General features: G+C 35.2%; 1 protein-coding gene across 3 annotated transcripts; it reads left to right on the forward strand.

The window, feature by feature from the left end:
• Positions 1-280: 280 nt before the first annotated feature.
• On the forward strand, positions 281-8,375 carry LOC145003758 (putative LRR receptor-like serine/threonine-protein kinase RFK1). 3 transcript variants are annotated; one of them, XM_078962670.1, is made up of 24 exons: positions 281-519; positions 940-1,114; positions 1,321-1,392; positions 1,486-1,554; positions 1,642-1,713; positions 1,858-1,929; positions 2,091-2,162; positions 2,239-2,310; positions 2,592-2,663; positions 2,759-2,830; positions 3,718-3,789; positions 3,875-3,943; positions 4,175-4,243; positions 4,349-4,411; positions 4,512-4,559; positions 4,656-4,699; positions 5,645-6,033; positions 6,108-6,303; positions 6,391-6,543; positions 6,629-6,747; positions 6,831-7,041; positions 7,121-7,358; positions 7,448-7,598; positions 7,676-8,375. In XM_078962670.1, the coding sequence occupies exons 1-24, from the start codon at positions 426-428 to the stop codon at positions 8,060-8,062; spliced, it is 3,051 nt and encodes a 1,016-aa protein (XP_078818796.1). In that variant the 5' UTR covers positions 281-425; the 3' UTR covers positions 8,063-8,375. The 3 variants fall into 3 exon arrangements, with proteins under 3 accessions (XP_078818796.1, XP_078818797.1, XP_078818798.1); XM_078962671.1 differs by having other exon boundaries at positions 2,242-2,310; XM_078962672.1 differs by lacking the exon at positions 281-519 and having other exon boundaries at positions 946-1,106.
• The last annotated feature ends 10,020 nt before the right edge of the window (positions 8,376-18,395 follow it).

Genomic DNA, 18,395 nt, shown 5'->3' on the forward strand with positions numbered 1-18,395 from the left:
CTAAAAAGTACTTGTTAATCAAGGATAAGAATAAGATACGTAAATTTAGAAAATAGCAAAACGACAAATTAAGATACATTATCATAAAAAGATTAAAGATAATATAATTTTTTTGTAAATTGTTGAGAGTAAAACATATTATAAACTTTTATTTCACACACCAATTTCTTCCATTTCTCCAACAAGTCGGGAAACACCCCGTACATCCCATGTATCATGCATCTGTCACTATTTGCTCGTAGTAGTTTTCATGTACGACTATGTCTAAAAGATATTAGATAAGATTTTCATGGAAGACTACTTGATTTGGACCAGCACTACTTGAATTGCAACAGATCTCTCTCTCTCTCTCTCTCTCTCTCTCTCTCTCTCTCTCTCATCTCTATCTTCTCTTCTCCCCCACCAACCTCTTGATCTCTGCAACAATGGAGGCAAGAGAAGCTTCATTCATGCTGTTTCTAACCCTCATCTTTCTCATTTTTCTACGATTTGCTGAATCCCTTGTGCCACCACAAGAAGGTAATCCTTATTTTAACTTCATTTTTTCTCTCAACAAATTAATAGGGTTTCCGAATTCTTGATTAATTTCGCCTTCAAGTATTATATTAGTGTTTCTTCAAGAATCTTGATTTGCATTTCTGAGTAGTAGTTAAGAAGATGTGCAGAGTTGAAATTTTGCTTGGTTTGCTGCTTGGATTGAGGATAGTGTTGAGCTTTCTACAAATCCAAATCAAAAAGTTATATTTTCCTACAAATTATAAGAATTCCATATGAAGTTTATTAGCTTGTTTTTCTCTAAAAGTCAAACCGTACATCTTTTCCGGTTTGAAAGTGTGTGGTTATCCCAAATATGAGAAATGATGTGACCTTTTTATAATATTTCTTGAACACTTTAGCTTAAAAAGATGTCATTTAATTTTTTCCTCTAATTTGATTCAGTGGAAACTGTCGAAAACATTCTTGCTGACATGAATGCAACAAACTGGAGATTTAATGGTGAAAATTGCATGCTTGATATGATTTCTCAAGTTCCAAGGCCAACTCAAGAAGCTAATGCAACCATCACATGCGAATGCAACATTGGAACCGATACAAGTTGTCATGTCGTAAGCTTGTATAAAGTTCTTTCTTTCTTTATTATTCGCTTTTTATTAATTTTTTTGTAATAAAACCATAAACTAAATAATATTTGGAAACGATACAAATTGTCATGTCGTAAGCATCATGTATAACGTTCTTCTATCTTTGATCTTCACTTTTTATTAATTTTTTTTGGAATAAAATCATCAATTATAAACTAAGTAATATTTGTGTATGCAGCATACACAAATGGTATAGTCTTGACGGGATACTTTCGCCCGAATTGGCAAAACTTCCTTACCTTCGATCCTTGTAAGTCCTCTTTTACACCATGTGAAATCTCCTTTTTACCCTTTACTTAAGTGGTATTCAACGAAATTGAAGTAAGTTCCATTCTATTTGCAGTGATGTTGCTTATAATTTCTTACAAGGCACAATACCGCGTGAATGGGGTTCATCACAGATGGAAGAAATGTGAAATCTCTTTTTTACCCTTTTTAGGACTTTTGTATACGAGAACTAGAAGTTGACAAGTCTTTAAACCTATCTTTCCATATGCAGATTGATTCTTGGAAACCGTATCACCGGAGAAATCCCACCGGAACTAGGCAATCTCACTAGTCTTAGAAATCTGTAAGTTCTTATTTTTTTTTTTTTTTTTTTTTTTCAGTTTATTTTCTGGGTAATTCTAACATTTTACAATAAGGGTCGTATTCTTTTTGTTTTTATGGTTTATACTTTTATATACTCATGCATATAGTTGGAATTCTTGTTTAGGGACCTTGAAGCAAACTATCTCTCAGGAACTATTCCACCACAATTAGGGAGATTAATCAATTTGAGATCTTTGTAAGACTGACTAAAATTTTCGATTATTGCTCAAAATATATATATATATATATATATATATATATATATATATATATATATATATATATATATATATATATATATATATATATATATATATATATATATATATATATACACTTCAAAACAATATATTTCAGGATCTTGTCTTCGAACCAGTTCACAGGGAGACTGACACCGGCGCTTGGTCAACTAGTAAATCTTAGAAATTTGTAAAATCATTGACTTTGTTTGATTTTGCCATTATTTTTTAGGCTAAAACTGATTTTTTTTGGGGGGTATAATCAGTAGGATAAACGATTGCAACTTCAGTGGGCCGATACCTGATTTTATACAGAATTGGAGACAACTTAATAGATTGTAAGATGTTCTATGTTTTTCTTTGAAAAACATTGTAATGTGTTACTATCCTTGAATTTTATTTTATACATTCAAATAGTTTTAAAGATCTTAAAATACGTTTTACACCTTCAAATATATGAAAATAGGTTTTACTATTTTAACTCTTTTTATTGTGTGAAAACAATGCTACAACAACTTGAACTACTTGTTTAATGTGCTTACTAGTGTTTTTCTTTTTTTCTTTTTTGCTTAAATTTATATTTCATATCATAATTCTAATATTTGGATATTTATTGAAGACACATGGTGGCTAGTGGACTCACGGGGCCGATTCCCTTAAACATATCTCTTCTCGACAGCCTAAATGATCTGTGAGTCGACTCACGGGTCCTACTTGTTCATCCCGAAAATTTATATTTTTATATCCAGAAAGTTATTAGCTCATGGTGACCCATCTTTTTTGCAGGAGAATTAGTGACATAAGTGGTCCACCTCAACTATTTCCTCCCCTTAACAGAACCACGACGTTAACAAGATTGTATGTGTTATTTGGTTAATTTCCCTTACTTCCTTCTTCGCATTATATATATATATATATATATATATATATATATATATATATATATATATATATATATATACACAACAAAATTTGTACCCTAAGGGAAAATGGAAAATGGAGAAAGATGGTAGAAAGAGCCCTTTAGTGAATATGTCAACATATATATTCATACGAAGATAGGACATGTAAGACTCGAACTAGACCCTTGGAAAAAAGGTTCCAAGGAATATGTCAATTTTGTTTATATACACTAACATCCGATCGCAGTTTTGCCATTAAAACTATCTGAAAACCAAATAAAAGTGTGTTTCTTCAAATTTTAAGTATTATTATGCAAATAAACCGAAATTGAAAACCAGACAACTTAATTTATCATACTTATAACTTATAAAAAACAGATGCATCATTCATTAATAAAACATGTAAGTGTGTCTATAAAATATACTATACTTTGAAAAAAATTGTGTACTCACGAGGTGGAACAAGCAAAGGCAAAACCAACATATTGCACAATTTGGTGTTGGTCGACAAAACCAGACATCTTTACGTTGAATATCAAACCTTTCACAAGTTCGGGGTTTAAGAAAAAAAAAATACCAATAATATATGAAGTAATTTGATATTTATTATTATTATAATTATTTTTACTTTTATGAAAAACACTAGGCACCGTAACCTTCAAAAGTGCAGGTTTATCAGAAAAGAAATGTATAAGACAATGATTGTTTATCACCTCTAGATACAAATGCGAAGACATACTAAAACCGTCTGAATATATACACTAACTATTAGTATGTAGATAATTCTCGTGTTGATTTTTGTAATAACTCATATACATCAACTAACATTTTGTATAAATTTAGGATCTTGAGAAATTGCAACCTTTTTGGGGAAATACCGGATTACATATGGCAATTGAGAGATCTCACATTGTTGTAAGTATATGCAAAATGGGTTTCGGTTCTTTTTATTCTTGATGGTATAATTTTAATGATGTATTTTCTTTTATGGATTTGATAGGGACGCAAGTTTTAACAATTTAGTAGGGAGAATATCCAACAATATCCTTCAGAGGAGCATACGATATGTGTAAGTCATAGATAAATATATAATGAGGATGACATGACATTTACATCTTTTGCATTAAAAGATTGAGTGCAAGTCCTTGTCCCGTTTTTTAAGTGGGACAAAAAATGTTTTTTTTTTGTTACATTAAGTCCAATACATGTTATATACAAGAACAATACAACTTGTTCTGTTCTTTTATGTAGTGCATAACAAATGGAGTATTAATTAACATTTTGATGTGATTGTGAATAGATTTCTAACTGGCAACATGCTAAGCGGAGACATACCAAATAATCTGTTGGAAGTTAATGGGGCTGCAATGTAAGTTTATTTCGTGAATATTAATTATGTTAAAAGTTTGTGTTGCATTCTTAGTTATTAATTAAGAAATTATAACGTTTTATTTGACTAACGTTCATGGTTCAGTGATCTTTCCTACAACAATTTTACATGGCAAGAACCTAATCAACCCTCATGCGAACAAAACAGGTAAAGACTTCTCAATTCTGCTTTACACTCCTTTGGTTCTAAAGTATACAAGTCCTTTGCTGGATTTATATAAAGTGTTCTTTCTTTTTTGTTATATTAGCGATAGATTGGTAAACTTGTTCAGAAGCTCTTCAACCGGAAACTCGATGTAAGATAGTTAATTACTTATATTTTTTTATATAAAATCTCCCTTTTTACACGCATTTAATGCTTGTCTCTCTTTTGATGATTTTTTCAATAATAGACAGGATGTGCGTCCATGCTCTGAAGATATCAAGTGTCATAGATGTGAGCATATTTTACCTCTTATATATTTTTAACTTTCTTGGTTGTTCTTTTTGTACCAAATCAAAAAGAAATATTCACATACGGCTTATCAGATTAAGATGATGTTTTTTTATTTAATACATAAAAAACTTAATGGTTAAAATATATATATTTTTGTTTCTTTTTTCTTAATGCTAACAAAATTTCCTAGTGGATTAAGTTAGAAAACGAATGTCGTTTACATTAATTCATGATATCATATTTAGTTTTCTAAATGCTCCCAAAGAAAATCACATTTATATCCAAAATTATGAGTAATGGAGTATATGCTGATTCTTAAATATTAAGTTATTCACTGTTGTATATGTAAATATTATACAAATTTCCTGTGTTCGTTATTTTTCTTTTTCCATTATATATGTATACATATTAATTTTTTGAATTTATTTTAGAATTTAAACTTATCTTAAAAATATGAGCAATCTAACTTACTAATAATATTATTTTTTAAAAAAATTATTTTTAAAATATACAATTTTACTTTGTAACGATTACAAATAGAATGACGTGCTTCTTCCATTTAAAAAAATTGTTATGCACATAAGGTAAAACAAATGAATGATCATTTGTTATCAAGAGTATTTTATTTACACAGTACTTTATCTACATAGATATCGTTACTCATTCAATATCTTTTATCAATTCACAAAGAAATAATTCCTAAGTCCTATCCTCATTAAGTCTGTTAATCACGTTAAGGCAAAAAATAGAAAATAAACACCCTAGATGAGAACTTATAAATATGACTTTTATATGATATTGGTGGTTTTATATTTTTAATATGTGTTATTCTTTTATATATATATATATATATATATATATATATATATATATATATATATATATATATATATATATATATATATATATATATATATATATATATATATATATTTTTTATGGCAGATGCATGTTCGTTACACATTAATTGTGGCGGGGATGATGTGACGATTAGAGAAAACGAACGGTCAGTTGTTTACAAAGGAGATGCTATTGTGGATGGTGGTGTAGCAAATTTATATGATAGTGGCAAGAATTGGGGATTTAGTAGTACCGGAGACTTCATGGATGATGCTATTTTCACAAACATTGGATATATAGAATCTTTAGAGGGTAACACAGACTTACCGACCCTATACACAACCGCACGTCTATCACCGCTCACACTCACTTACTTTGGCTATTGTTTGGAAAACGGGGAATATGCGGTTCAATTGCACTTTGCAGAGATCAAATTTACCAATGATAGCACGTATAGAAGTCATGGTCGGCGGATATTTGATATTTATATTCAGGTGTTTCTGCTATCTGCTATCTACTATCTGCTATCTGCTACTAATTGCTACTAACATAGTTGTATGTGATTTAGGGGCAGCTTGTTAGAAGGAATTTTAATATTGAAGACGAGGCAGGTAGGGTTTCAGTTCCGCTGGTTGTATCGTTCAATGCAAGTGTGACCGATAACATTTTAGAGATACAGTTTTATTGGGCGGGTAAAGGGACGACCCGTTTTCCTACAAGAGGAGTCTATGGACCTCTTATTTCGGCTATTGATGTTGACCCATGTAAGCACCCAAAATAAATCATTGATCACAAAATTTTATACCTTCATTTGGTTTTTGAATTGTTTGTGTGGTTTTTATGTTGTGTAGACTTTAAAATTTGTTCAACTGGTGGAAAAAAGACAAACAAAACGGTTTTTATTGGTGTCGCGATTGCGGTTGCGGTTCCGTGTTTTGTATTGTTAATCTTGTTCATTTTATGGCGGAGAAAATGTTTTAAAAGACAAAGAACAAACGACAAAGGTACAATTTGTCTTTATGCCTACATGAGTCATGATTTTATTTGTATTTAAAACTCTGTATTTACTCCAAGTATTTTGTTGAACAGATTTTGAAGGAATGTCGTTGAAAACGATTTCGTTTTCGTATAAACAACTTAAATCAGCTACAGACAACTTTAGCATTTCTAACAAAATCGGTGAAGGAGGTTTTGGGCCGGTTTACAAGGTTATAATTGTAAAACAACTCATTATTTTGTGTGATTATGGTTTTTGTGTTTGTTAACATAACATTTTGTATGATGGTTTCAGGGTACATTGAGTGATGGCACTTTGATTGCAGTGAAGAAGCTTTCGGCTCAATCAAGGCAAGGAAACCGAGAATTCTTGAATGAGATTGGTGTGATTTCATGCTTACAACATCCGAATCTTGTTAAACTCCATGGATGTTGCATTGAAGGAGATCAATTGTTGCTTGTTTATGAGTACATGGAAAATAATAGCCTTGCAAGCGCATTGTTTGGTGAGTCTTGTTCAGTATTCTTGTCAAATAATAGCAAATTTTCCATATCTGTAACAATAATTTGTTGTTATCAATGTAGAGTCGAGTAAAAGTCGATTAATGCTGGATTGGGCAACGAGGTTTAAGATATGTATTGGGATTGCTCGAGGTTTAGCTTTTCTTCATGAGGAATCAAGGATCAAAATTGTGCATCGAGACATCAAAGCAACAAACATTTTGCTTGATAAAGATCTGAGCCCTAAAATATCAGATTTTGGATTGGCAAGGCTACACGAGGACGAGAAGACACATGTTAGCACCAGAGTTGCAGGAACAATGTAATCCTTCAAATACTTGCAAACATGTCTACATATTTGTTTCTTTAATCCGTTTTTCCAGCTAACGAGATCTTAATCATAATTTGTAGAGGATACATGGCACCTGAGTATGCACTCTGGGGTTACTTGAGTGATAAAGCAGATGTTTACAGCTTCGGAGTTCTGGCGTTAGAAATCGTCAGCGGCAAGAATATCAACAGTTACATTCCAACAAACGATTGCATTTGTCTTCTAGATTGGGTGCGTTGTCAAATCCAAAATCGTATGAAATTGTTAGTAGATCTGAATTCTGATAATTCTTTGGACCGATTATGCAGGCTTGTCGATTGGAAACGAGTAAACACTACGAAGAGCTTTTTGATGAAAGATTGGAGTCGAGAATCAACAAAGAAGAAGCGGAAACGGTGGTGAAAGTAGCGCTTTTGTGCACCAACAGTTCTTCGTCGATGAGGCCGACGATAACGGAGGTGGTAAATATGCTCGACGGGAAAACTTGTGTACCGGAGATAATCCCGGAGGCAAGCGGTTACTCTGAAGATCTAAGATTCAAAGCCATGAGAGACTTCCGACATGAGATGAATGGTCAAAATAGTTCCATCGGTGGTCAAACTCAGACTACTGACACGATTCCAACAGGTACAAATCATTCTTTGACATCTTCCGATGATCAATTTGAGATCCAGATCGTCGATACCAAATCTTGATGAAGAAGATTGAGGTGGAAGATACTTTGATTATTAGCAATTAGGGTTCAGAACATTTCCCGAAAACATTTAATCTGGTGGGTTTGTATTTGTGTGTTGTGTTTGTCTTGTGCGAAGAAAATGGTTTGAAAACATGATCCGTCGGGAATGGATCACGGCGTAACAGGGGCGACGGCTGGCGGAGGCGCCTGGTTCTCTCCGGCATAACATTTTTTGAATAATTATTTAATTTGTATAAATCTTTTAGGAAATAGGTAGTTGTCTATTTGTATTTTTTGTGTACTCTTATTAAAAAAATGTTTTTTAATCTCTATGATTCTAACTGCATGGTAACATATCTAAAGCTATATGTATTTTCGGCTAGTTATGAAAACATTTTGAGAGTGATGGAAAAAGTTGAAGTTTTAAACTTGAGTTAATCAGAAAAGTTAGTAACTCAATGTGGCTTTTGTGTGGATCATATTATGATCTTAACATTTTATATAATGGTAAGTCGAGTAAATTCATAAAAGTTAAGTATATATTAGGTAAATGCTAATTAGTACTAGGTTAGAGTTTGATAGATTCATAAATGGTAACTGATTTTTAAACAATATTTTTTTTCTATATATAATAATTTATGCATTAAAGTATTATATTGTACAACTCTATAAAACATAAATTGTTGTGTATGAATCACTTTCCTTCATAAATAATCGAGTTAGTTGAGTGTTAGATTCTGTAGAAGTTGATCCGTCAATTACATGTGAGCCTTGATAGAATATAAAAAGGTTAGTAGTTGGATTTGTTTAACCATGATTTAAGAAAAAGAACTCTATATTCACTCTTAATTCAAAAAAATTTGGATGTAAGCCTAAATGATATTGTTGTAATAGTTTCACCAATGCAAGGAGCGACTAAAACTTAAAAAACATTTGAGTTGTGTTAAATGTATTGTGGCATGTAGAAGACATTTAAATTTTATTACTTTTATAAATAGTAATATAATAGTATGTATTTTTGCTTGTTTATCTTTATTGTTTTCTTACTTGTATTGGGTGTTGTATCTTTATAATTGTATCAAGCGAAAGTTTGAAATCGGGCGATACGACAGAAGTTTAAGCAATTGTTTTGTGATATACGATTTTCTTTTGAAGATTATGTGTGACCTTATTATTATTATTATTATTTTTACTAATTAGACATTGTACTTGACAATCTAAGCATATGTGATCTTGCTTACCATTTGTAACCTTATATTTTAGTTTCTTTTCATATTATTTTTTATTTTTTCAAATGGAGATAATAAAAATTTAACCATTTATAGTGTTATATTTTTAATATCTATTTTATTTCAACTTTATACTCTCAATTATTTTACTACTAGACATTGTATTATGAAAATATAAGCTAATAAGATATTTTACTTATTTGATTTTGGTTATTCGTACTTTAAAAATCTAACTAGAAATAATTAATTATAGTAGGGAAAATTGAGTAATCTAACCCTTTTTTGTTGTTTTATAAAAATATAACCCATTTTTTGTTTTTGTAAAATGACCATTTGGTCCGAAATGATGTATTCTGTAACATTCCAAAAATTAAAGTAAAAAAAAAAATTAATTTTTCAAAACCAATTGAAAGACCATAATTGTTAACAAAACATTGTTTCCAAGAGTAATAGTCAAATAATAGTACCCCAAAAATCCAAAATCATCAAAATCAAAAGGATGTGCACGATCACATCTTTGTTTTCCCAAGATCGTTTGAAGTACCTAAAACAATAAACTGAAACTATAAGTCAAAGCTTACTGAGTTCCCTAAAATACCGCACACAACATATAACATATACAATCATATATGCTAGGTCCAATCAGTCATCGAACTGGGATACCTTCAGGTCCACAGCCATCGGGTTGGATTACCCCTGACCCAATCACTCATCGGACTGGAATGCCACTATACAATGGGTCCAATCAGACACCAGACTAGTATACCTCGGGTCCACAACCATCGAGTTGGATTACCCCTAGTCGGTTAGCTCACACACATAGCAGTAAAGCCTCAACCCCAAACCGTACTATGTCGACATATACAATAGATATAGATATAAACAATCAGCAGGAAACATTCAGATCTACATATCACTACCGCATAACACATCCTATATACTAGGATATAGATCTAACAAATCACTACAGCATAACAACATCCTATATACCAGGATACAAATCTAACAGATTACTACAACATAACAACATTTTATATACAAGGATATAGATCTAACATATCACTACAACATAACGACATCCTATATACCAGGGCATATAACCTAGTGGGTTGGCATTGGTGTCTTCGACCCACAAGTAGAGTGAGGAAAACTCACCTCTCAGTCTGAAAAGATAGCTGAACAGGATGTTGCTCCGAATATCAACTCTACCAGTCACCTATACATTGAAAAATGACAAAACTCAACTACAATTCAAAATACCCAAAATACCCCTAGGTTAAACTTGGTAAAATCTGGTCAAAGTCAAAAGTCAAAAAAAGCCAGCCGAGTACACCCACCGTACTCAGCTTGTACGCTTAGCATACTCAAGATCCAGGATCGGGGCTTCCATCGCATACATACAGCGTACGTCCATGTATGCCTAACGTACGCTGGTTGAATGCATTCCTTCCGTTTAAGGGCTCATCTCATTAAGTCCCTTCGACCAAAAGCAGATATAGTCCCAAAATACATCTTAAGTGATAAAGTCCCTTTCTCTATGAACACCAAAACGCACATTAATGGCTCAAGGATGCCTAAAAATGGATTAAGGTTAGCTAGGGTCGAACGTGGAGGTGGATGCTGAAGAATGAAGAGGTATCAATGAGTTAAGGATGTTTAAATAGGGTCCAAACCCTAAAATTTAAGGTATGAGTCTTTGCCACATATGCAAAGTGTACGTGATCGAGTTTAAATTTTCATTTATATGCCATATGGGACCAACTTTGCAAATAATTTTTATAGTAAGGGTCAAAATGTTAATACTTAGAATTTGAGGTGTTATAATCCCCCCCCCCCCCTCCCCTCAATTGAATCATACTTTGTCTTCAAAGTCTGTTGTTGTCAACAACTCAGGGTAATGCTCCCTCATTTCTGCCTCGGGTTCCTAATTCCATTCAGAACCCTTCTGATGCTGCCATTGGACATTGACCAAAGATACCACCTTGTTGCACAAGGCCTTCGTCTTCCTATCCAAGATTGCCACTTGTCTTTCAACATAATTCAGGCGATTATTAACCTGAATATCATCCATAAGAATAACTGTTGAATCATCGACCACACACTTCCGAAGTTGAGAAACATGGAAGGTGTTGTGAATCTGACTGAGCTCCTCATGCAAATCCAACAGATAAGCTACCCTACAAACCCTAGCAATCACTCCATTGCCCAATATACCGGTGTAGCAGCCTAAAATCCAAGTAAAAATTTTCATTTAAAAAAAAAAAAGAAATTACATCCATAAAATGTTTCCAAAATCCATTACACCTTAAACATGATAAATTATCAGAGTAACAAATTCAGTAAGTGCGGAAAATAGTGGAGAGTAAATGTTGTGCCATCAAGTCGGGCCCTTCCCCTTAGTACCGGAAGTACCTGAGATCACAATTCAAACTGTAAGAAGACGCTTAGCGAGTTCCCAAAAATACCACATAACATACAATCACAAAATACCATGCAACATACATAAGACTGCCATGGGCTACCCCCATAGTCTTTCCCCTAGAATGCCATGAGCAACCCCCATGGTCTAATATCCAAGTACCATGGTCTACCCCCATGGTCTTCCATGCCTTGGGTTACCCTTATGGTCTTTCATACAAGTGTCACGGGCTACCCTGGGGTCTTCAGACAAGTGAGCACATAGACAACTATCATCTCCACATGTCAAGTAATGGGTCGACATTGGTGCCTTCGACCCATTGGTATAGTGAGAGACTTACCTAGAGCTGTTGAATCACATTGAATGTTCTATGGCTGCTGATCCGACAAATCCCCGAGCTATCAATACCAAATAACATCCCATAAATATATAGATTTCAAATCCATAACCAACAGTCCATAAATAGGGTAAAATGACAATTTTAACCCTTACGTAGTTTGGTCCAAGACTAAGGCCCAAACCTACAATCCAAAGGCTGGTTTACCAAAATAATTATCCAATGCCCATTCATGGCCAAATTTTCCAAATTAGGTCCAAACTCTTACATGGACCTTACCCCAAGGCCCAAAAATATTCTAAGTCCAAAACACTTGCATTCAGATGACCCAACAAAGCCCTAAGCATCTGAGCCCAAAAGAATGGCCCAAACCAAGGCTCAAAATGTCTGAAGCCCACTGACTGAGTACGCGGGGCGTACTTAGTTGTATGCTAAGCGTATACGCTTTAGGGCTTGTAAGCGGTGTGTACTTGCTTGTACATCCATCATACTTCACCATTCAGCCATCGTGTATTTTTTATCCTTAATCCATTAAGACATTGCTCCAAAACGTGGATCTGACTTCCTTAAGCTGCAATATCACGTAAAGTTGCCAACTTTACGTTCATGCATGGCTAAATGAAGCTCTTAAAGCTCAAAAGGAATTAATAGAAGACTTATTGCATGTATGAGCTCAAAAAACCCATAATTTTTGCACCTTTATGTTTAAGGAACTCCTAATAAGCTCATGTCTAAAAGAATAAGCCCTTCAAACATCCCAACTCATCAAACCAACTCAAAAGGGACCAAAAGCATAAAAACTAAGATATGAAGAGATCTAAGCATGGAGAAGACAAGGTTTGGACTTGATACCTCTAGAAGCTTGCAAAATGAGTGATGATTCTAGATCTCTAAAATTCCCATCAAGAAAAGTACCTTCACCTTTCTTCAAATCCTTCAAGATGAGCAAAATAAGCACTAATTCCTTCTCAAAGGCTCAAGCACACAACAATGGAGGCTCAAGATCGATTTTTACGGTTTAGAAGATATGGGGGTTGGTAAAGAGGCCATCCTTGGGGACTTAAGGTCTTTATATAGGATACAACACCCTAAAACTAGGGTTTCTTAAACTCCAAGTACGCTAAGTGTAACCCTCGTATGCTCAGCGTACGAGGCCTCGTATCCTCGACTAATATCTCCTTAGTACGCTAAGTGTACCATGTGTTACTCCCTGCGTACTACTTCCAAAGACCATTATTGCAACAATTTCAAACATAAATGGCAAATAAGAACATACCAACGTCCAACTGTTGCCATTGTGAAGGCGAGCAGGTTAGCTGTACCTGATCCCACATAGGTTGGGAAGGAGAACTAAGCATTCTTTACAAGGGATGTGGATACCTTCCCTAACATAACGCATTTTAAAGTCGTAAGAGAAGCAGATCCCATAAGAACTCTGTAGTTAAGTGTGCCTAGGCGAGAATTCAGGGATGGGTGACCACCTGAGAAGTTTTCATGTCGGGAGCCCAAAGCGGACAATATTGTGACATGTACCAGAGAGGGATGTTACAATAAGGGCCCTAATTTTCCTTTCTTCCTGAAGCGTACTGCACCCTTCTCGGGTGATACCTTCAGTAGTACCATATCGCCACCTGGAACTCCAACTCCGATCGGTGCCTGTCGGCATAAATCTTCTGTCGACTCTGAGCTGTCTGTAACCTCTATCTGATCTACTAAATAAGCTCTATCACTTAAAGAACTACCTTAGTCATTCCCATAACACTATGACCAACCTCCCCCCAACAAACTGGGGTACGACACTTACTTCCATAGAGAAGCTCAAATGGCAGCGTACTAATACCGGAGTGATAGTTTTTATTGTATGAAAACTCATATATAGGAAGTTAGAAGTCCCAACTCCCACTGAAATCTATGACACAAGCTCGTAATATATTCTCAAGTGTATGAATGGTACGTTCGCTCTGTCCGTTTGTCTATGGATGATAAGCAGTGCTAAAATGTAACCTCGTGCCCAGTTTGTCGTGGAACCTCTGCCAAAGCCACAAAGTGGATCGAACATCTTGATCTAATACAATAAATACTGAAACACCATGTCGGGTGATGATCTCGCACACATACACATCGGCCAATTTCTCAGCCGAGGAGCTCTCCTGGATAGCTAAGAAGTGGGCACTCTTGGTCATAAAGTCCACTATCACCTACGATCAAACCCATTCCTCATCTCCTTGAAACCATGAAGAACCTTTACATATCTTGCATTCAAACCTGACATGCCCACCTTGCAGATTCATTGAATTCATGCTGATACCACCAAATATCGGATCGACTGTTGATTTTTTCTCACTTTAAGCTTGTTCCGATGATAGTTGATTCCTCCCACATCAAAATCTAAAACTGGATCACCCAAAATCCACTAAACACGGTCCTTAATCTGCAAAATGGCATATGAAGATTCTCAAGAAAAAATGTCTAGACCATCATGAAGAGAGCTCTAATTTCTTGGTGGAGACTTAGATAAACCACATATAGTGTGTCACACACAACCATACAATCATAAACACGATTAATAAGAGCATGAAGGAAGTGAATAAAATACATACATGTGACATCAACTGATGGAACGCAAATCCCCTCGGCATGTGACTACAATGTTCGACTCCTCACGCTAGGAACCTCCACTCTACCCTCATGACCATCAGTATTCCTTAGAGTATCTAGAATAGGTGCCCTCACTACTCCTATCATCAACTCCAGACATTCAGCCTTCTTGTGGCCCACTTGGTTGTAGTGAAAACATAACGGGCTCGTCCCCAGGAGATAATCAATGTTGACATGATCAGTCCTGACATACTTGTAGCAACCCATGCCCCTAGATCGACAAACCCCACACTGTATCTTCCCACATGTATTGCACTGACTTCGGCCATGCTGACCCTCACTCGTTGATCCTGAGTCTTGGGCCTCTTCGACTGCCCCCCGTGGTTTGAAACTACTCTGTCTTCCTCTTCCCTAGGTGCTCCAAATCAATCTCCTGCTCATGGGTGGCAACAATCACATCATTCAGGGTCTTATACCCTAACATGCTCACAGACCCCCTTGCCAACGGCTGAAATACGATAATTGGTGTAACCTCCACCCTAAACTGGGACACAAACTCTTCCAAAGATATAGTCTCCAACTTAGTAAGCATAATAGACTGTGTAATCAATTCCCAACAACTCTATGTTTCATGGTGCAAGAAATCCAAGGAAAACTGAGTCTTGGTTCCTATGGGATAGGGACTAGTGCGGAAGGCACCTTCCAACTCCACAATCCAATGCGAACTCAGAACCATGGCAGTCCTCCCCCATTGGCTCATCACCCAAGCCTGAAGCAAAACCTGAACCTTCACCATGCGTGCTCATCACTATTCTTGAAAATCAATCATACACATGATCAAAACATACCCAAATAATCCTCATCCCACCGGCTTCCTAGATTCTCCGTGACTCTCCTCGAGTCGAGTATGGATCTTGTGCTTTTAGTAGTACGAGACCAATACTACCTTCCACACCTATCCATACTTTCCTCGAGAATCACCCTGAATCCTCCAAGTCACATATCATACATATCAAAAATACAATGGGCCATGCCCAACAACCATCAGGCCCCGTATGTCATCGAGCCCCACTCAGAATAGATCTATAAATAACATGAGATGGACCCTGCCTCATCATATTCATTAACACCCGCTTGGCATTGGGCCCCGTCCGGAATTCATACAGACACATAAAACACATGAAATAATCACTAAGACAAATAGCATACAATACACTCATCAGGCCCCGCCTGGCATCGAACCCCGCACGATATACATACCACATACTACACATGCAAAAGTCACAATGACAACTAGCATCCTAATCATAATAAATCATGGGTCGGCATTGGTTCCTTCGACTTGTCAAACACAATGAGGAGACTCACCTCAATCCGAGATAAATCGATACACACACGTTGCTGCCACTAGAAACCTCACATTGGACATAATCAAATATATTAATCAATAATTAAGTTCATTTCCCAAAATACAAGGTCTAATCTATATTTTATATTTCCAATGGGTAAAAGACCATTTTACCCTTCTCATATCTGATTTAGTAACCCATAGCCCAAACTCCAAAAGACCCAAGGCCCAAAAGAAGACCTTGCGAGTACTGATGGTTTTGAGCACTATAACAATCCTATGGTGCACATACAACCCTAATGCATTTGATCTAATTTTTCTCAAGTTATACATGCAATTTTCATTTTTCCAAAGCATGAACCCTAAAAAGCATACGATTTAGAGATTTGCAACATAAAACAAGTTAAATGAATACCTCTTTGTTGTAGTTTGTAGAACTTGGTCTTCCAAGAGCTTAGTACCTCAAGTGTGATACCTCAAATAAGTTACAAACACCAAAAGCATGAGGAGGCTTATGAGAGAGAGGTTAGGAAGTACCAAAATTAGCTAGGGTTTCACCTTGGAAGAGATATGCTGATTTTGGGTAGACTAGGGTTTCATTTTATAGTGTGGAATCTTTAGGGTTTCTTAAATAAAACCCTAATTTACCTAAACCTTTAAGTATTCCAATGATCCATATGATATGCCTTTGGAGTAACTCTTCATGGACTCTCACATAGATTGAGCCCATCCCCAATCAACATGGATCACTAGCCCAAACTATAAGTATTATTGATTTACCCAATCAGTCCCTGTAAAGTTTATTTAGTCTCTTTTGATCACTAAATTAATTCTTGATCAGTACTATTTAAATAATATGATTTCTCAAGTAATATATTATTCATATAATATATTAATAAATCACAAATAACCTCTTTCTCAATATCCATCCTATCAAATTGCTCCGGTGAAGGCAACCCAAAAGGACCATACTACTATCGGGTCAAGTACATACCAATTATAGTTATGTACTTAGACACCTAATCCAACAATCTCCAGCTTGGATAAGTCTAATAACTATAACTCCCACTGTAACTTTAAAATCCGATTAGCAATCGTAACTCTCAAAAGCCGCTGTCTTTTAGATAAGGGATCATATAATCCTCTGTTCTTCAAGATATCGTGTGGATAAAGACATGGCATAAGGTCATACGCATTGTCCAACAGTTTGTTTCCTAATTTATGATTTGTTTGACATAGAACTTAACAAAACACATCAATTGAGTCCTGATCGGGCCCGTCACATAAGTCAAAACAAAATAATCAAGGAGCTAAAGATATCGCTTTTAATCCTCTTAGGATAAGAGGAACAGATAAACTTCGACTTATATGCTTGTACTGATTACTTGTTAAATTATACACAACACGTTTTATAACATCAAGTTATTGATACATTTTCATATTATCAATGCACAGCCCACTTGTAATAAAAAAACTCATATATCTTGGTTTGAATACTTACAATATTATCATCTCACAATCACTTGTGATAAATTCCATGAAGTGATTCATGTGAGCGTGAGTTTAATCCAATACTTAAATCTTATTTCAGGAGCACTCATGAACGTTGTAGAAAACTTTTGCTATGTCTAAACACCTTAGACAATCTACAAGCCAATTCATGACAATCTAACCTCATAACTTACTTCCAAAGTATGATTGACTGTGGATAGTTCGAATAACTATATTATTCTGGAAGTCAAAACATGCAAAAGTGAAACGTAAAATAAACAATTGGAAAAAGACAATAAACTTTACTTATAAATAAAACCCTTGATATTTAATTATCAAATGTAAATTACATTTATTTATTACAAGTTTCTAATTGTCTAATCACTAAAACTGATATCATCTCTTAGGCTAATGCTCTTAGCATGTTGCAAAGGCTTAACCCCACTCAGTCCCTTCGTAAGGGGATCTGTTGGGTTATCCTCTGACGATACCCTCTTCACTACGAGGAGTCCCTCTTCTACTCGATGTCTTATGAAGTGATATTTTTTGTCGATGTGTCTGGATCTGCCATGATCCCTTGGTTCCTTGGTTAAGGACACGACACCCTCGTTGTCACAGAAAATCTCCATATGCTCCTTTATAGCAGGTACAACTCCAAGGTCTTCGATGAAGTTCTTTAGCCATATTGCCTCCTTCGACACTTCACTTGTTGCTATGTAATATGATTCACACGTTAGATCAGCTACAGTCTCTTGTTTGGAACTTTTCCGTGTTACTGCTCCTCCATTTAGGGTAAATACCGAGCCCGACTGAGAGTGGAAATTATCTTTGTCGGTCTAAAAACTGACCTCACTATACCCTCGCACTCTTAAGTCATCACTCCCACCGAGGGTAAGGACCCAATCCTTAGTCATCCGTAGGTACTTAAGA

Source organism: Lactuca saligna, chromosome 7 (assembly GCF_052625555.1).
Source record: "Lactuca saligna cultivar CGN05327 chromosome 7, ASM5262555v1, whole genome shotgun sequence".
NCBI lineage: Eukaryota > Viridiplantae > Streptophyta > Magnoliopsida > Asterales > Asteraceae > Lactuca > Lactuca saligna.

Bases quoted from the DNA above. Each gene is read 5' to 3' on its own strand.
- LOC145003758 (XM_078962670.1), top strand. From the start codon at position 426: ATGGAGGCAAGAGAAGCTTCATTCATGCTGTTTCTAACCCTCATCTTT. The intron at 4,560-4,655 runs GTAAGATAGTTA...TTTCAATAATAG, and splicing joins TCTTCAACCGGAAACTCGAT to ACAGGATGTGCGTCCATGCT. The intron at 7,359-7,447 runs GTAATCCTTCAA...CATAATTTGTAG, and splicing joins ACCAGAGTTGCAGGAACAAT to AGGATACATGGCACCTGAGT.